Source organism: Tachysurus fulvidraco, chromosome 1 (assembly GCF_022655615.1).
Source record: "Tachysurus fulvidraco isolate hzauxx_2018 chromosome 1, HZAU_PFXX_2.0, whole genome shotgun sequence".
Lineage (NCBI taxonomy): Eukaryota > Metazoa > Chordata > Actinopteri > Siluriformes > Bagridae > Tachysurus > Tachysurus fulvidraco.
Genome location: NC_062518.1, coordinates 9,252,538 through 9,269,222, shown reverse-complemented (window position 1 = coordinate 9,269,222; position 16,685 = coordinate 9,252,538). Strand labels below are relative to the sequence as shown.

At 37.3% G+C, this 16,685-nt stretch overlaps 1 protein-coding gene across 8 annotated transcripts in view; it reads left to right on the top strand.

Moving 5' to 3' along the window:
* brsk2b (BR serine/threonine kinase 2b) overlaps positions 1-16,685 on the top strand; it is a 151,019-nt gene that overhangs the window by 95,404 nt on the left and 38,930 nt on the right. For all 8 annotated transcript variants that reach the window (XM_027136886.2, XM_047806851.1, XM_047806912.1 and 5 more), the window contains exons 3-4: positions 8,643-8,728; positions 9,501-9,641. In XM_027136886.2, coding sequence (XP_026992687.1) covers positions 8,643-8,728; positions 9,501-9,641 — 227 coding nt within the window. The remainder of the gene's footprint in view (positions 1-8,642; positions 8,729-9,500; positions 9,642-16,685) is intronic.

Sequence of the window (16,685 nt, the reverse complement as noted above, 5' to 3'; positions counted from 1 at the left end):
CTATATATTCTATGTCACAGCATTAGAGCATTAAAAGTAGGGTTACATCTACTTAGAAACATATCTGAAAATGAAACTTTGGTTTGGAGGACAAAACTGAAGCATGATAAACTAAAATGTTAGCTGGTGTACCCAAAGTATTGGGTAATTTGATGCCCTGAAGCATCAAAGTTAATTCAGAGCTGTGGTGCTTAATTTTCTTAGATCTAAAATGACCACAGATGATTGAGAGTCCTTGATTCACCTCAAAATTATCTCATTCAATCACTTGTAGCTCTTTATATTCCTAAATACATCTCTGCCTTTTGTCAAAACAGAGTACGAAGTAACTAATTTTTAGGGTTTAATTGCGACGGAAGACAATTATGTCTTCCAGTGTAGCCACTTAATGAAAAGAAAAATATTAACATAATTAATATTCTTATGTAAATTGTCCTGCATGCATTTATATTCATGACATTCCTCCATCATTTGTATTGACATTGACCTAGAAGAAGTTTGCAGAGGAGATCGGGTCAGTAACTCTTCATTGTGTGCCGAGGTCATGTGTAACGTTTCTGTATCTCGGAGCAGCAGATCATGAAAATGGACATGGACATCTTGAAATATACACCAGACATATGTTTTGTGTGGCAGAGATGAACGTTACTCCTGAGTTACCTTAAATTTGATTGGTTTTTAAATCCCAGTTCCTTATAATACAACCATGTTACAACCAGTCCTTACTATTTTAAAGAGAAGTTTAACCCATTTTTTGTACATTTTCAGGACAAAGTATTTGTTCTTTTGCTCTTGCTAAAGGTTTTGTTAAGTACTGTTGAACCCAAAGCAGACGTACCAGACCAATCACTTTGCATAACACGGTGTGTTTGCTGAGGAAAGATGCCGTGGTGCTGCAGAAAATTCCCTCCGCAAGGGTGAGGCTTGATATGAGATGGCTTTATGCTGCCTGTTTTGTCCACTAGGGTCAATTTATCACATAATCCCCATTTCAGCACATGGTTTAGTTCCTAGTGCTGCAAGCAATCTGCCTTTGTTTGTTTTGCCAAATGCCGGTTTTGATTTTTGTTCTTTTTCTTCTCTTGTCATGTTGCTGGTCTTTTACCTATTATTCTGACCTCCTTTGTGCTAACCCTTGATGAGTTTGTCTGCATAAAGCCTGGTTTGTCCGTTTCATTGCAAAGTCTTGCCGATTTTATTTTATTTTACATTTCAAAACCCAGCAGTATGTTTTCCAGTTTTGTGTTTTGCTTGTGCTCTTGTTGTTGTTCATATCTGGCTATGTTTTACGGTTTGCTCAGAGCACCTGTCCTTGGTTCTTGCCTTGTTCTCCTGCATGGTACACACTCATACAGTGGCCTAAAAAAGAGTGAATCTTTTTCCCAACCAGTCAAATTGTGCATGTATAGCACCCATTCCAACCCCCACCTACATTGTTGAAAGATGTGGTTATCTGCTAGGTGCAGACAGGAGGATGGAGTGAGACTGACAGGATTGAATCTGGAATGTTTAGCTTCAAAAAAATGATGACTTGATGATGTTCAAGTCTCAGCATCGGTACCAGATCTCAGTGACGTATGTAACCTGAGAGACCCATTAATCTGCAAACGTCTGCAGCTATAACAGAGACATTACAGCTTTAAAGCAGAATCAGAAATGAAAAGTTTGCGATTTCACTTATCTGGCTAGCTTACCAATAAGATGTGCAGTATATTGCTTAGACTCTTAAAAAAATCCATATCTGTGATAGAACATTCCGCCTTTTTCTGTTTGCACAGATCTGTCTCCATGATCGCAGTAATGCAGTCATTTGTTGCACTGTCACCAGAAGCCCTCAGACCACCTGATCGTGTATGCTTTTTAGACACAGCTGTTAGCTTGCCACTGAGATGAATTGGGCAATTGCCATGGGGTGGAACAGTGTTTAATCTGCACTGATGGCGATGTACATTGTAACGGATGTCTCAGGAGATATTAGTTAAGCCAGAATAGTGCTCTCAGTCATGTGCTGAGGTCTGCTGGTTTAACCCCAGCCAACCCTGCAATGCATGAGTGTCTGTTTGCACATGTGTTTGAGTTAATTAGCTACAAAGCCACCGTGGCTCCCAGGAGCATTGCAAGAGCAGAACAGGTTCCTTGTTTATTAAAGGAGCAAGACTGATGTGCCGCCTTCATGCTTTCTTATGTTTCCTTTGTACCTACATGTAGAATGCGAGAAGTGAGAAAGCATGTAAGTTGGCATTGTAGAAGGATGAAGAGCTGGATGGAATGAGACAAAAGAAATCAAGCGTAAACTTGTGGAAAAGGAAACGGTTTCCAGTAGAGTTCACGCGGACATTAGCAGTTTTATTGGATCACACAGACTTTAAACACAGGAGCATAAAATGTTTTTCTTCCTCTTGAATAGGTGATGATGATTATATAGACTGGCTTTTTACACATTGTCAGTTAAAAAAAAAAGTTTACACTTGAGCAATTGTTCTGTTTGAATTTGGATTGATGATAACACAATCAGATTAATAAGCCTTCATGTATACACCTCGGTCAGATCTGATTGAGCTCAATCCGAGTAAACTTACAAGCAAATTGAAAGGAATGGTATAGATCTAAAATAATCCTGTAAATGGGATAAAAGTAGCCACCTAATGCTTGAACCTGACTGATTTCTCACTCAGATTTAAAATGACTTCTCGCGCAGTAATGCAGTGCAGTGGTGTGACCGTGACTAGAAGTTATGTTCAGGATTATATGTAATGTATGAGTAACAAATATTTGAATCTGATGGTGCAAAGCAAAATCTGCAATCAGATTGAATTCATTGATAAAAGATTGATAAAAATGGGGGAATGTAAATTTACTGCATTACATATGAGCTCATTGTACGATTTCAGACACAATGCTTAACGCTATCTTCTTTGGAGGGCTTTTTAAACTTTTTACTCCCTGTGCCTGTAAACATGACTCTGAGTACAAACTGGCTTTACAAATGAACTACAAACTACAAAAAAAAAAATATATTATTATTGATTAATACTTATTATTTACGTGTTTACAGTCATTTATGGTTTTATCTTTTCATACATAGAATAGTAGTAATACATTAATAACAATAATATTCATAACATTATTATTATTATTGTTATTATTGTTGTTCTTCTTCTTCTTCTTCTTATTATTATTATTATTAATAATAATAATAATAATAATAACAATAATAATAATAACAATAATAATAATAATAATAATAATAATAATAATAATAATAATAATAATAATAACAGCAACAACAATAAGAAGAAGAAGAAGAAGAAGAAGAAGAAGAAGAAGAAGAAGAAGAAACACTCCAGCAGAGTCTAGCAATGTTTTATTTTTCAACGAGTAATAAAAAGTCTTTCTTTAAAAAAAAAAAAGTACACCCCAGTTTGCAGTGGCACTAGGCACAGTATTTCAGTGTACAGTTCAGTTATTCTCTGCAGTGTGCTGGTATGCGGTTTGGGACGCAGCCAGTGACAGGAGGTGAAGTGACCATTAAAAGCATTGTTTCTGCATTGGCACAAATCAATGTGAGAGAGTTTAAATTGCTGAATACAAATAGGAATGATTTAAAAAGCTGAATGTTCAAACTTAAAAGGAGATAAACATGAATGATGTATTGTATTCCTAATTATCTTTGAGCTGTCTTTGCTGGAAAAAAAAAAAAATGCTAGCCCACATATTTTATGCTGACATTTCCATATCTTAAGATGATTGCTGTGAAATTGTATGTTGTCATTAAATTGTAGGGCATTATGGGCACCATGAATGAATTTTTATAAGTGCCTGGATAATTGTAGATATAGAACAGCTAGCAATCTTGCTAACATTAGTTGATATGGTACATTTTGAAAGGTTTGACTTGCCAAATAATACGCTTACATGTCTATTATTGAAATCCTGCTCATGTGTACCTGAGACAAATTCTAGCTAGTTTATTAACAGTTAAGTAGCTTGTTGGATATTTTTTTGTCCACAGTACAAGACAGAAAAGTGAATGATAGTAAATAACAATAATGACTGTAAATAACAACCAAAATTACAGATAGCCTAGTATAACAAAAAAATGAGAGGAAGGGGTAAATGTGGGAGGTTGTGTGTGTGTGTGTGTGTGTTTTGATTAATAACAGGTTAAAATGGCACATCCAGGGTTAAAACAGTCCTGTCCTTTCTCTCCTGTAATCATGCCTTCGTTTTTCCAGTTCTCTGTTTGCCTTTATTGAAGGCCTCTGCTTTCTCTGACCGTCTTTACAAAAGCCATTCAATTAGCCGTATTAGCTTTCCATCAGCACTCTGCAATCACACAGCACTTGAGTGTAATGGTGTTAAATCTATTAATCATAAATCTTGTTTACATCTATTGTGTTACAACCTACACAAAAAGAGCCTGGGGATTGAGTTTCTTATTAGGAAGCAAGAACAAAGCCTTGGTGAAGTGACTATCCACACACACACACACACACACACACACACACCACACACACACACACACACACACACACACACACACACACACACACACACACACACACACACACACACACACACACACACACACACACAAACACACTAACACACTAACACACACACTCAGATTCTCTCAATATCCTGGATTAGCAATTCATTGTTCTTTTTCCGCAGTTCAAGCAGGCAGAGAAATGGAATATCCGAACCGCAGCTCATGCATGTCATCAGTTCAAATCAAATTACTTCCAGTAGCGTTCCAGTCAGTGCCTAGCAGTCATTTGACCTTGTAATTCGATGGTAAACTCTGGCTTTAGGAGTCTGAAACCCAGTTCTCGAGGGAAATGAATCACTCGATAATCACTTTTGCAAGGCGCTGTTGCACTAGTGATAATGATTAAACATGCTAAGCCAATGAGAAAGGGCACTGAGGTGAACACTTCCACTCTGCTGTAATGAGACAAAGCAGAGAGCTGCCTCTCTCCTCTACATATAACAAACACAGGCAAGGCGATTCTAATGGTTAAGTGATCGTGTGTGTGTGTGTGTGTGTGTGTGTGTGTGTGTGTGTGTGTGTGTGTGTGTGTGTGTGTGTGTTCTGGTGGCTGGACTTGTGTATAAATGACAGCAGAACCTGTCTCTCAGAGGGCATGATTTTAATTAGATTTATGTGTTTGTTCTAAAATGCTACATCTCTGTAGTGACTTCTGAGGTAACTTACACAGAACTTTGTGTTATTGTGCTGGACAATCCACACAAACTAAACTTAACAATTAATTATTTAACCTAGAAAAACATGAACACTTACTGGTTTATGGAATCCAATGTCAGTGCTTTGTAACGTTCAGTAAGTTTCAGTTCAGTCATATGACAAGCTTTCTTTCTTTCTTTCTTTCTTTCTTTCTTTCTTTCTTTCTTTCTTTCTTTCCTTCCTTCCTTCCTTCCTTTTTTTCGTTACTCCATTCATCTATCCATCCATCCATCTGTCCATTTGTTTGTCCTTCCTTCCTTCCTTCCTTCCTTCCTTCCTTCCTTCCTTCCTTCCTTCCTTCCTTCCTTCCTTTCTTTCTTTCTTTCTTTCCTTCCTTCCTTCCTTTTGTCCATACGTCCGTCTGTCCGTCTATCTGTCCTTCTCACTTAGCTCATGCCACTGGAGTCACGAGTTTCAGCACAACTAATGATATTCTTCTGAGGCTTCTGTAAGCAGTCTGAACATTTAATTTAGTTCCTAAAACTCATATTTCTAACATTTTCTGACTATTTTATTCAGAATGTAGAGAATAATCCAGGATGCAGCTACAGTAGAATCAGACATGAGAACACAGATGATCATGACTAAGCATGTGTTTGAGCTCTTCACACACGCCAGCCGTCTCACTCTGTTTTCCTAAGGAAGAAGAAGTGAAGGCAGGGAGACAAATGCAAAGGAGCAATTGTCATGACTGGGTGCTTGATATTGCAGCAAGTCAAGCAGAGATTAAAAAAGGAAGCGTTTTATTATTTATTTAGTTTTTTCTCGCTGTCACAGAGGTCTGGGTGACAGATCTTTGAAGAATTGAGGCTTTGATGGTAATAAAATGACAATTTCCTCTCAGTCTGTCACTCGGTTTGCTGAGGTGGTTGAGATGGCTTTGTGGAGATAATTGTAGGTTTGTGTGTGTGTGTGTGTGTGTGTGTGTGTTTGTGTGTGTGTGTGTGTGTGTGTGTGTGTGTGTGTGTGTGTGTGTGTGTGTGTGTGTGTCTGAGCCTGTGTGCGTGTGTCTGAGCCTGTATGTGTGGATCGTATCAGCATTTTTTCAGTCACTTCATCTCAATCCCAAAGGAATTCAGTTATTTTTGTTGTTTTTTTTAATACTGAATACTAAATGCACTATATTGTAATATGATTATACAAATTTAATTCAGTTCATTTCAATTCAATTTTATTTGCACAGTGCTTGTAAAGATGAACAGGATATAAATTTGACCTGAACATTTTAACCTGAAGTCTATTTTTAGGTTTTCAGATTTAGTAATTTCAACATTTAAAACAGCAACAAATTATTCCTCTTTATCTCTAACATTTAGCTCTAATGAGCAAGCCGGAGACGACGGTGGCAAGGAAAAACTCCCTGAGATGATATGTAGAAACCTTGAGAGGAACCATACTCAGAAGGGAACCTCATACTCATTTGGGTGATAAATGGTGATTTAAATAAATAATGGAACTGTTAATAATGTTCTTTCTACAATCTTAAGAATGGTTTCGAATGTTCTGATTTTGGTTCTGGTTGTTTATGAGAAGTTAACTCCACTGATAAAATAGCAAAGAGCTTTTTGTAAGTGTTCTCCATGCTCTAGCTCATGTTTGTGTGTGGCCACAGTAATCTTTGTGCTGTGTGTGTGATAAGCTGGCATGTTTGGTAGATGCACATTCTTTGTTCAGACACTGATATGAACCCCAGGTACACGAATCTGCAGTAGTATCAACATGCAGTGTGGAGAGAGCGCTGAGGTGAGAAGGAGCAGCTGGTGTAGAGGAGTCACTTGGCTTCTGTACACTTTTACCGAGACTTCCAGTCCAGCACATGCTGAGAGGGGTTTGCTAGGGTTTGTGCAGCTTATCTTATCTCCGTAGCTTTTTTTTTTTTTTTTTTACATTCAAATAAAACAAATAAAATGATGAACCACAAACAAACAATACTTAAAAGCATATGTTTGGGTACAAATATTGCATTATGGCTAATACCAGAAGCGTAGCATCTCCTGTCATATTTCCTCGATCTACCTCATATGCGATATAGTTTTTTTTTTTTTTTTTTTCAATAAATTTTAAGTAGATGACTTTTATTGCTGCTGGGATCAAGTGAACAGATTAGGAACTGTGTAAATGATCATGAGCGTTGATGCTTTACCGAGTTTTGTTTTACAGACAGAGAAAATGAAATTTGCTGAACGTTGATGAACGCTGGATTCTTGCCTTAATGCTGCTTCTGCTGTGTGACACTGAGCAGGTGTTCAGTAATAAGAGTGAAATAGCATCGGATCCCATATGGTCATTTTCATTAGTACCAGTATTAGTTCCAGTGTTGAGAATTAGACTTTGGTGGGAATTGTCACAAAGTTCCCCATTCAGAGTGATTCTGATTTAGATTTTAATTTTGATGAAGTACAGGCCTATTGTGCCACCAAGATGGCTCTGACCCTTCAAGCAATGACCTCCAGAACATCTCTGAAGGTGTGCTGTTGCATCCGGCACCATGACATTAGAAGCAGATCCTTTAAGTCCTCTAAGATGTGATTTGGGGTCTTCATGGATGGTTTGTCTGGCATATCTCACAGATTGTTGATCAGATCTGGATTGGAGGCCAAGCCAACATATTAAACTCAAGATAATTAGATAATCAATGTTACTATTCTATAATTTATATGAAGATGTGTATATGCAGATGATTTCTTGATACAGTATTATGAATGATGATGTAATAAAACTCATATCTAAAACACCTTGGATTTGGGAAATGGTCATTAAAATTCCAAGGAAAATAATCTACTGTGTATAGATAAAGAGAAAATAGTAATATATGACTTAACAATGAATAAAGTACATGACACATTCTTGCAACAGGTATAACTGCAACCTCATAATAAAGGGTCCTGAGTCTTGCTTTCTCTTCCTGGTGTTCTGACAGTTCCCAACACCATGCTGGTGGGTGGACACGCTACAGTATGTGCCTCTGGGTTTAAATGGAAATGTGGAAAAGTTCAGAGCAGCTTTGAAACACTGTTTACACGCTGATGTGCTTCATTCAGGCACCCAGTTAGTGTATGATGGTGTGTGTCACATGGCTCCAGCTCTGGATGTAGAACTCACACCCAGTACTTCACACTGCTGTTGTGTTTTTTTTTATTTATTCCTTGCCAAGAGCTGATTAATGTTCAGCCTCTTAATGAAAGTGCTGGAGGCGCTAATTAGACATGACTGGACAGGATAATATCAGTGAACTGCATCTCTGCTGTTACGTTTAACGAAAACACAGTGGAATCCGACGGTATTACAGTCATTATTGCTTTATTACCGTTTTAAAGATGTAAATATGTGTTCATCTATGTGCTCTTGTCCTTGTAGGTTCATTCGTTTTATTTCTCTCTCTTTCCCTCTGCAGGTTGAGCGGGAAATAGCGATCCTGAAGCTCATAGAACATCCTCACGTACTGAAGTTGCACGATGTGTATGAAAACAAGAAATATTTGTAAGTACACACATTTCTTGGGTATTTGGCTGCAACTGTGTATGTGTGTGTCTGAGAGAGTTCATGACGCATGTCGTAGTAGAGGGTGTGCTCAGTCTTTCTCTTGGATTTGCGCTCCACTGGTTAGGCCTAATGCAGTTTTCAATAATTGATAAAAGCGTCACCGTGGAAACTGCCAAGAAATTTGTTTTCATAATATTCTGATGACACAGATGGATGGCCCAAGCGGCCGTAAAATGTTTGCCTAAGAACGTTTTTACGCTCACAAATCAAGTATGAATTCATCCCTAATTTAAATTGCCCTGTCAGGTAATCGCATGAGAAAATCTTTTAATCGACTAATAAATCAGCAGATCTGTGTGTCTGTTTCTGTGTGTGGCTGTGCGACCGTGTGTATGCTGCTGCACGCATGTCTGTTTGAATATGCACATGGGTGTAATGTGTGTGACACAACTGCCAAACTCTACACTAGAATATGCTCTTTAAGATGTTAATAACATTTTTGATTCTTTTAATTAGAATGGATTTCTGATCGCGTTCTTAAACAAACAGTGTTAAAATTGCACAGGAAATATTTTCATATCTAGTGAAATATCTGTAAATAATATATTGTAACACATTGCCCGATCTTTCTAATATTTGTTTTTTTGTTGTGTTTAAAGCTTTTTTTGTTTTTGACCCATATGCAACTGATTATTTTTGCTTTTGTCCCATATGCAACCCTAAGCACAAGCGATACCAGTTTAATACAGTCTTTCCTCTGTTTCTGTAGATATTTGGTTCTAGAGCACGTGTCCGGTGGCGAGCTTTTCGACTACTTGGTAAAGAAGGGCAGATTAACACCTAAAGAGGCCAGGAAGTTTTTCAGACAGATCATCTCAGCACTGGACTTCTGTCACAGTCACTCCATATGGTAAGTGCATTAAATTCCTTATGCAAGCTTGTTTACCGCTGAATTACAATATTAAGCTTATTTTTAAAATAATAGGAGTGTAACACAATTCTACTGTATCAGTATATGTACCGGTTTAGTGCTCCAAACATCTGTATATATACTGTACCAGTTTAGCCCTCCAAACATTTGTATTTGTACTGCATTTGTTTAGTGCTCCAGACAACTTCATTTGTACAAGTTTAGTACTCTAAACATCTATATCTGTTTAGTGTTCCAAACATCTGTATTTGTTTATTGCTCCAAACATATGTATTTGTTTAGTACTCCTTACATCTATATCTGTTTAGTGTTCCAAACATCTGTATTTGTTTATTGCTCCAAACATATGTATTTGTTTAGTACTCCTTACATCTATATCTGTTTAGTGTTTCAAACCTCTGTATTTGTTTAGTGCCCCAAACATCTTTATTTATACCAGCTTAGTGCTACAGTACACTAATCTGTACATGTACCAGTTTAGTGCTCTAAACATCTGTACCAGTCTAGTGTTCCAAACATCTGTATATATACCAGTTTAGTGATCCAAACATCTATACCAGTCTAGTGCTCTAAACATCTGTATATGTACGAGTTTAGTTCTCCATCATCTGTATCTGTACCAGTCTAGTGCTACAAACATCTATAAATATACATGTAGTGGTCCAAACATCTATACCAGTCTAGTGCTCCAAACATCTGTATATGTACCAGGCTAATGCTCCAAACATCTGCATATGTACCAGGCTAATGCTCCAAACATTTGTATCTATACCAGTTTAGTGCTCCAAACATCTGTTTCTGTAGCTGTGCAATGCTCCAAACATCATTATATGCATTCGGATTTAAGCCCAATATATGTGTAGTGTGTGTGTGTGTGTGTGTGTGTGTGTGTGTGTGTGTGTGTGTGTGTGTGTGTGTGTGTGTGTGTGTGTGTGTGTGTGTGTGTGTGTGTTTTAATGAAACCTACCACATGAGGTAGTTTAGTACCACTAGTTACAAAATAATTAAGTAAATAATTCATTGCATTGGAAAGATGTATATTTTAGACAAGATGGTCCATATGAGTAAAACTATGTTGATGTTCCACTTCTACTCCAATGCTTCAAAAAATAAAGTTTTTATTCATTTAGAAGAAAGGTCTTTACTAATCTCTCAGTATTTTCCATAAAACTACATATTTATTTTCTTGCTTATTTTCTCCATATCACTATAACCAAATTTCAGAGGATTCAATGCCCAATTTTGAGATCCTGAGAAAAGCTTATATTAATGTTTTTCTTCATATTAATGTTTACTTTCTCTGATTTCATGTATCATATGGCTGGTGTTGACACATCTATCACTCCTGGCAACCTCATTTATGTACGACGACGCCACCTGAAGTGGAGCATTACTTAGTCATTATGAGGCATTGTTGCAAATACCAATTATCACCCCAGTGAGGCATCATGATGTTGCCTCTCTGGCAGGTCGGAGACAGATCGGCCCCGTTCGGTATGACACATGATACTACTTTTCATCACCGACTGTGTCCTCAAGCTCATCTTCTATCCTCAGCTCAGAGATAAACAGGGAAAAGCGTGTTGAAATTCGCTCCATCTGCTCTCGCTCCGCAGAGCTTCGAGCCCGGAGGGCTTCAATTAGCTGTACAACAGGAGGAAATAATCAGAGAGAAATTGAGCCTCGCAACACAAAGCTACAAATGTTTTAACAGGTTATTTATTAAGATGTCAGGGCACAATTCACAGCTTTAGCTGTCACATTCAAAAGTGGCATCTGTAAAATGACTGTTAGGGTCATACACAACATTTCAAAGTTAGAAGTTTTACTAAATAGTGTAGTGTAAGTTAGGGGGGCACGGTGGCTTAGTGGTGAGCACGTTCGCCTCACACCTCCAGGATTGGGGGTTCGATTCCCGCCTCTGCCTTGTGTGTGTGTTTGCATGTTCTCCCCGTGCCTCGGGGGTTTCCTCCAGGTACTCCGGTTTCCTCCCCCGGTCCAAAGACATGCATGGTAGGTTGATTGGCATCTCTGGAAAATTGTCCGTAGTGTGTGATTGTGTGAGTGTGTGAGTGAATGAGAGTGTGTGTGTGTGTGCCCGGCAATGGGTTGGCATTCCGTCCAGGGTGTATCCTGCTTTGATGCCCGATGACGCCTGAGATAGGCACAGGCTCCCCGTGACCCGAGTAGTTCGGATAAGCAGTAGAAAATGAGTGAGTGAGTGAGAGTGTAGTGTAAGTTTAACCATTATATAAAAAAATTCTAGTAGATCTATTCAAATGTAGTTTTAATTAGAAATATTTTAAAAGCTATTTCACTGGCATTAATGTTTTTAATAGAATGACCTACGTACTAAATTTGTATTTATGACTGTACCCTCTTCATGCATTACTATGCTAATGCATTGAAAGCATAGCCATTAGCACAATATTTGCATCTGTTTACCCATCGCCCATGCCTAATGAAGACTCCAATTTACAATCACCTGTTTTTTTTTCTGATGGATGGGTTGAAGGCTTCTCTAGATAGGTGATGGGAGTGATTGAATAAATAGAACTGCAGGGATGTTTTGTCTCTCTCAGCTTGTGTTACAACTTACATTCCAAATCTCTGACTCTGCCTGAGGAAATGCTATCAATCACAAAGTTAGGATTTAAACAACATTTCATAAAGTTACAAACATCTAGGGAAGTTAAGACCATTCAGCATGACCGAAACGATCTCAATCAGGAGTAATCTTCCAGCATTTTTAAAACTTGTTACCCACAAAAGCGAAAAAGAAAGAAATTGTTTTATAAATTGCATTCTGTTTCCTCTACTAGTAGGTTTACAAAGGAAGTGAATCGAAACATCACTTTGTTTGTTAGCATTATTCTCTGTTTCTTTACTTAAGGTAAAAGACACTTCAGGAACTTAAACGATAGCCTCATCATAGTCTCTTCACTTAACACGTCTTTGTCAGTGAGGAAATAGTGGGGAAATAATCACTGATTAATTCAGACTCTTCTACTGCTTATTATACTTGGTTCTTTGACCTATTTTGTCAGTTGTGATATGTACAGAGTGTATGATTGTATTGATGATGATACCGAACTGATGAGTCCATTAGCATAACAGCGTAATGAAATCGGGATATTCCATGTGTGAGAAAATCCAGGTTAGAAAATATCCTAAACAAATATAAATTCATGGAAAGTCCTGTCACATTTGGGTCAATATATTTATGGTTTCTTAGTATACATTGTAAAACATTTCAACATGGAAATGAAAGTTTATCTGCTGCCTTAAAAATGTGAATAAACTCGATTTGAAAATAATTTTGGCTTCAGTTTGCAAGTAGTCAGACTACATTAAGTGATACTATTGATTATTATTCATTATTTCATTAAGTTTAGAAGTTTAGGTCTGAACTTGTCATGACAGTTAGAGATAAAGAGAAGAAATAAGTTCCAATCCTGTTTGGCTGTTTTCATCCTGTGTTCATCGTAGATGTTCTGCATAGATTTGCTTTTCAAGGGCATTGTACAGTTAAACCTGTAAAAGCACACACGTAGTCCATTGACATCTAATATAATAATATGCATGCCAAGTAAGTATATACACCATATAAACATATAAAATACACATTTATCTGATTAGCTGATGCTTTAATCCAAAGCAAAAGTAGTCCACTGTGAGTTGAGGCAGGAAACAAATGTGCAGATTAGGATCTTGGCAAGGATTCAGCTATACAGTAGTATGGCTGCATGGATTTATACTCATTCCCTTCTGATCAGAGCCTTAACCGCTGCCCGTACTATATACTGTCTATCATCTTAACAAATATGATATTGGAAATTAGAGGTGCTTAACAACAACAACAACAACAACAACAACAACAATAATAATAATAATAATAATAATAATAATAATAATAATAATAATAATTAACTGGAACTCAAAATCAATTATTGTGAGGTGACATGTTTTGTTTGGAAATATTTTAGTAAAAAAATAAAAAATAAACTTAAATATCTTGCTTGCATAAGAATTTAACCCACACAATTAATATTTGGTCGAGCCAAACAGCTTTAAAACATTTGGGGTTCAAATGCTCCAGTTTTGCACACACTGCTAAAGTGATGTTGGCCCATTCATTTTGTCAGATTTGATTCATGGTGATGCTTATGGACTGCAATTTTTAAATTAGGATTGCGATTAAGACTTTGTCTAGGCCACTGTGGGACATTTCTGTTCTTGAGACTTCATCTTCAATGTTGTTTTGTCCTTGTGCTTGGGATCAGTGTCAACTTACAATAATTGTTTTTGAGTTCCAGTGATTTAAAATAAATTATTGAATCTAATAAAATTCTAATGCACCATTTCTAATTCAGTAATACAAGATAATTGGTCAGGGGTGTAAATACTTTTACAAAGCACTGTGTATTTATAAGATATGTGTTTTTTTGTGTGTGTCTGTATGGTCTATTTAATCAGAAATAGCCACCCGAAAGAACTTAAATATATATAAATAAAAAATATCCGGTCTTTAGATCCGTTTGATTGCTGGCTTGAAATTGCTCTTTTTGGCAGAAAGACTTTATGACATGGGCCCCAGGGTGTCGCAGCAGCCTTGCTGACAGAAAGCATGTCCTCTCTGCAAGGCTGTCTTTATTGGTTCTGAGTGTTAGTGTTGGTCAGGGGGGATAATGACCATCCATCTTCCTCAGCACTTTCCTCAAAAAGTAGCAATAGTGAACCAGGGGGAGGGAAAGTTAATGTGAGGGGAAGGGCAGGTCAAGTGGACAGCCTGGAAACATAGGAGTGTGGACGTGTCGCTGAAGGGAAAACGAAACAATTTTGTAATCACACCAAAAAAACAACAACAAAAAAACACTACAGTAACATTTGAAGTTAACCCCCAACCAGCAACATTTCCTCCAACTATGCTTGCATCAGGAGCGCTCTAGTGTGACTCAGTCTGAAAGATCGAATTTACGATCCAGATTTTTTCAAACTACTTCTTATTGATTGCTTCTTCTCCTCTAACAAATCAGAGGAGTCTGTTCGACACCCGCTGTTATTGAGCGAGAGCCTCACGACTGTCCTAACAGCAAATTAGGTACATGTAGGTTCTGGTTTGGTTAGAAACTAGGAGGTCAGGATCATTTAGAGAAAAGCAATACATTGCATATCTAGTTTAACTATTCCACCTACCTGACATCAGTTACAATGTCTTCAGATCCCCTGGTCTGTGGTGAATTCTACTCATTTCCAGTCATTCCAGCTCCACCATGTGTTGTTTTTTATAGATACAGTTGCATCAGACTTGGAGACCATTTCCTAGCTGCCAGCCTCACAGCAGGCTATTTAGACAGACAGGATTTGTCTTTGTCTTTGTCCATGGCCAAGCATAATAGAGAGCGGAATGGCCAACGTCCAGCTGAGACAAATCCTCAGCTGCATCAGAGAGAATGCAAAACATTGTCTGATCACAAACTTATACTTTGAAGCAGCAGCAAGCTACAGATCATTCTGAGCTACAGATCATACAGTATCATTCTGAGGTCAACGATAAAGTTTAAACTAAAACTATGAGGAATGATCGTTTATAGATTTGGTCAAGTGGACATATGGCTTTTCCATGTGGCCTGCTTTGTAACTATGTGTTTAATAAAAAAATTAATAAAAAAAATTTAGATTTAATAAAAAAAAATGTTTGTTTGAAGATTCAGTGTAACCACATTAATTGTTGATTTGTAATGTTTTTAAAATGACGTTTTTGGAAAAGTTTCCTTTTGATCTTGAACGTGTTCATAGCGTTTGTAGTGGAATAAGTGTAAGAGTGTGTGTGTGTATGTGTGTGTGTGTGTGTGTGAGAGAGTGTGTGAGAGAGAGAGAGAGAGAGAGAGAGAGAGAGAGAGAGAGAGAGAGAGAGAGAGAGAGACCTTGTGAGATTGTTGTGTTCTATAACTGACTTTTTGTGATCTTCTCTGGTCAATAGTAGGTCACTTCTATTCTCTTTTCTATATTTTTTATTTACATAGTCGCTCTGTATAATTGCTGCAGTTTTGAAATCCAAATAGAGAAATGAAGAGAAAATTAGTGTTATTTTTTCTGCTCTTCATTAAGATGATTGTTTTTATTTATACTGATAATCAAGTCCCCTCGAATACTTCATTACACCTTTAGCAAGTAGCAATGCAGCAGAGCATTCTTAGCATGCTACGTTGCAGCTATATTAGCCATGTTATGGCACCTGAGATGAGCTATATTGCTAACATTAACAGAAGCTAGTTAACTGATATTGACTTCAGGCTGAGATCTTTTACCCACCTGGATGTAAAGAGCCGATGTGAAAAAAATGCATAGTTAAAAATATATCAACTTTTTCAAAGTGGTATTCATTATTTTCTGAATTAAGTAAAGTATAGCCAGCTTTTACTTCTAGTTACAGTGTGCTTATGTCTGAAGCATAAGGCTTTTCTTATTTTTCTTATTGTTTGGGTCTTGCTTTCTACACACATACTTTCCCATGATGATCTCAACGATGATTTCTTGAAGTCAATGATTGAATTGTTCTGCTTAAATGAGCTAAAAAGACATTGCTCTGCTAGGCCTGCAATATTAGCAAACCGTATATGTTTGCTGTGTATTTGACATGCTGTAATGTTACACCACTCACTGACCATCAGCATTGTAACTTACCAAGAAATCAAGATGTTCCCATTCACAGAGCTTAAAGAGCTGGGGGAATCTTTCTGTATTTCTAAAGCTAATATACAAGTATTTGTATTAATACTGTACTAGTATGCTAGAGAATTGGCTTGTGAAAAACAGCGTGCTTAGGACAAATGCATGTGGGTGTGTTTGATTCCTTCTATCTCTAATTCACAATAAAGTAGAAGATATGTTTCAGAATGAAAAGGTTTTTAGATTTATGTAGTAAACTCCTAGCCCTGTGGTTAAGCTGTTTGATACTGTTTGGAAGGTTGTGGGTTTGAATCCTAGGACCACCAATTTGCCACTTCTGGACCCTTGAGC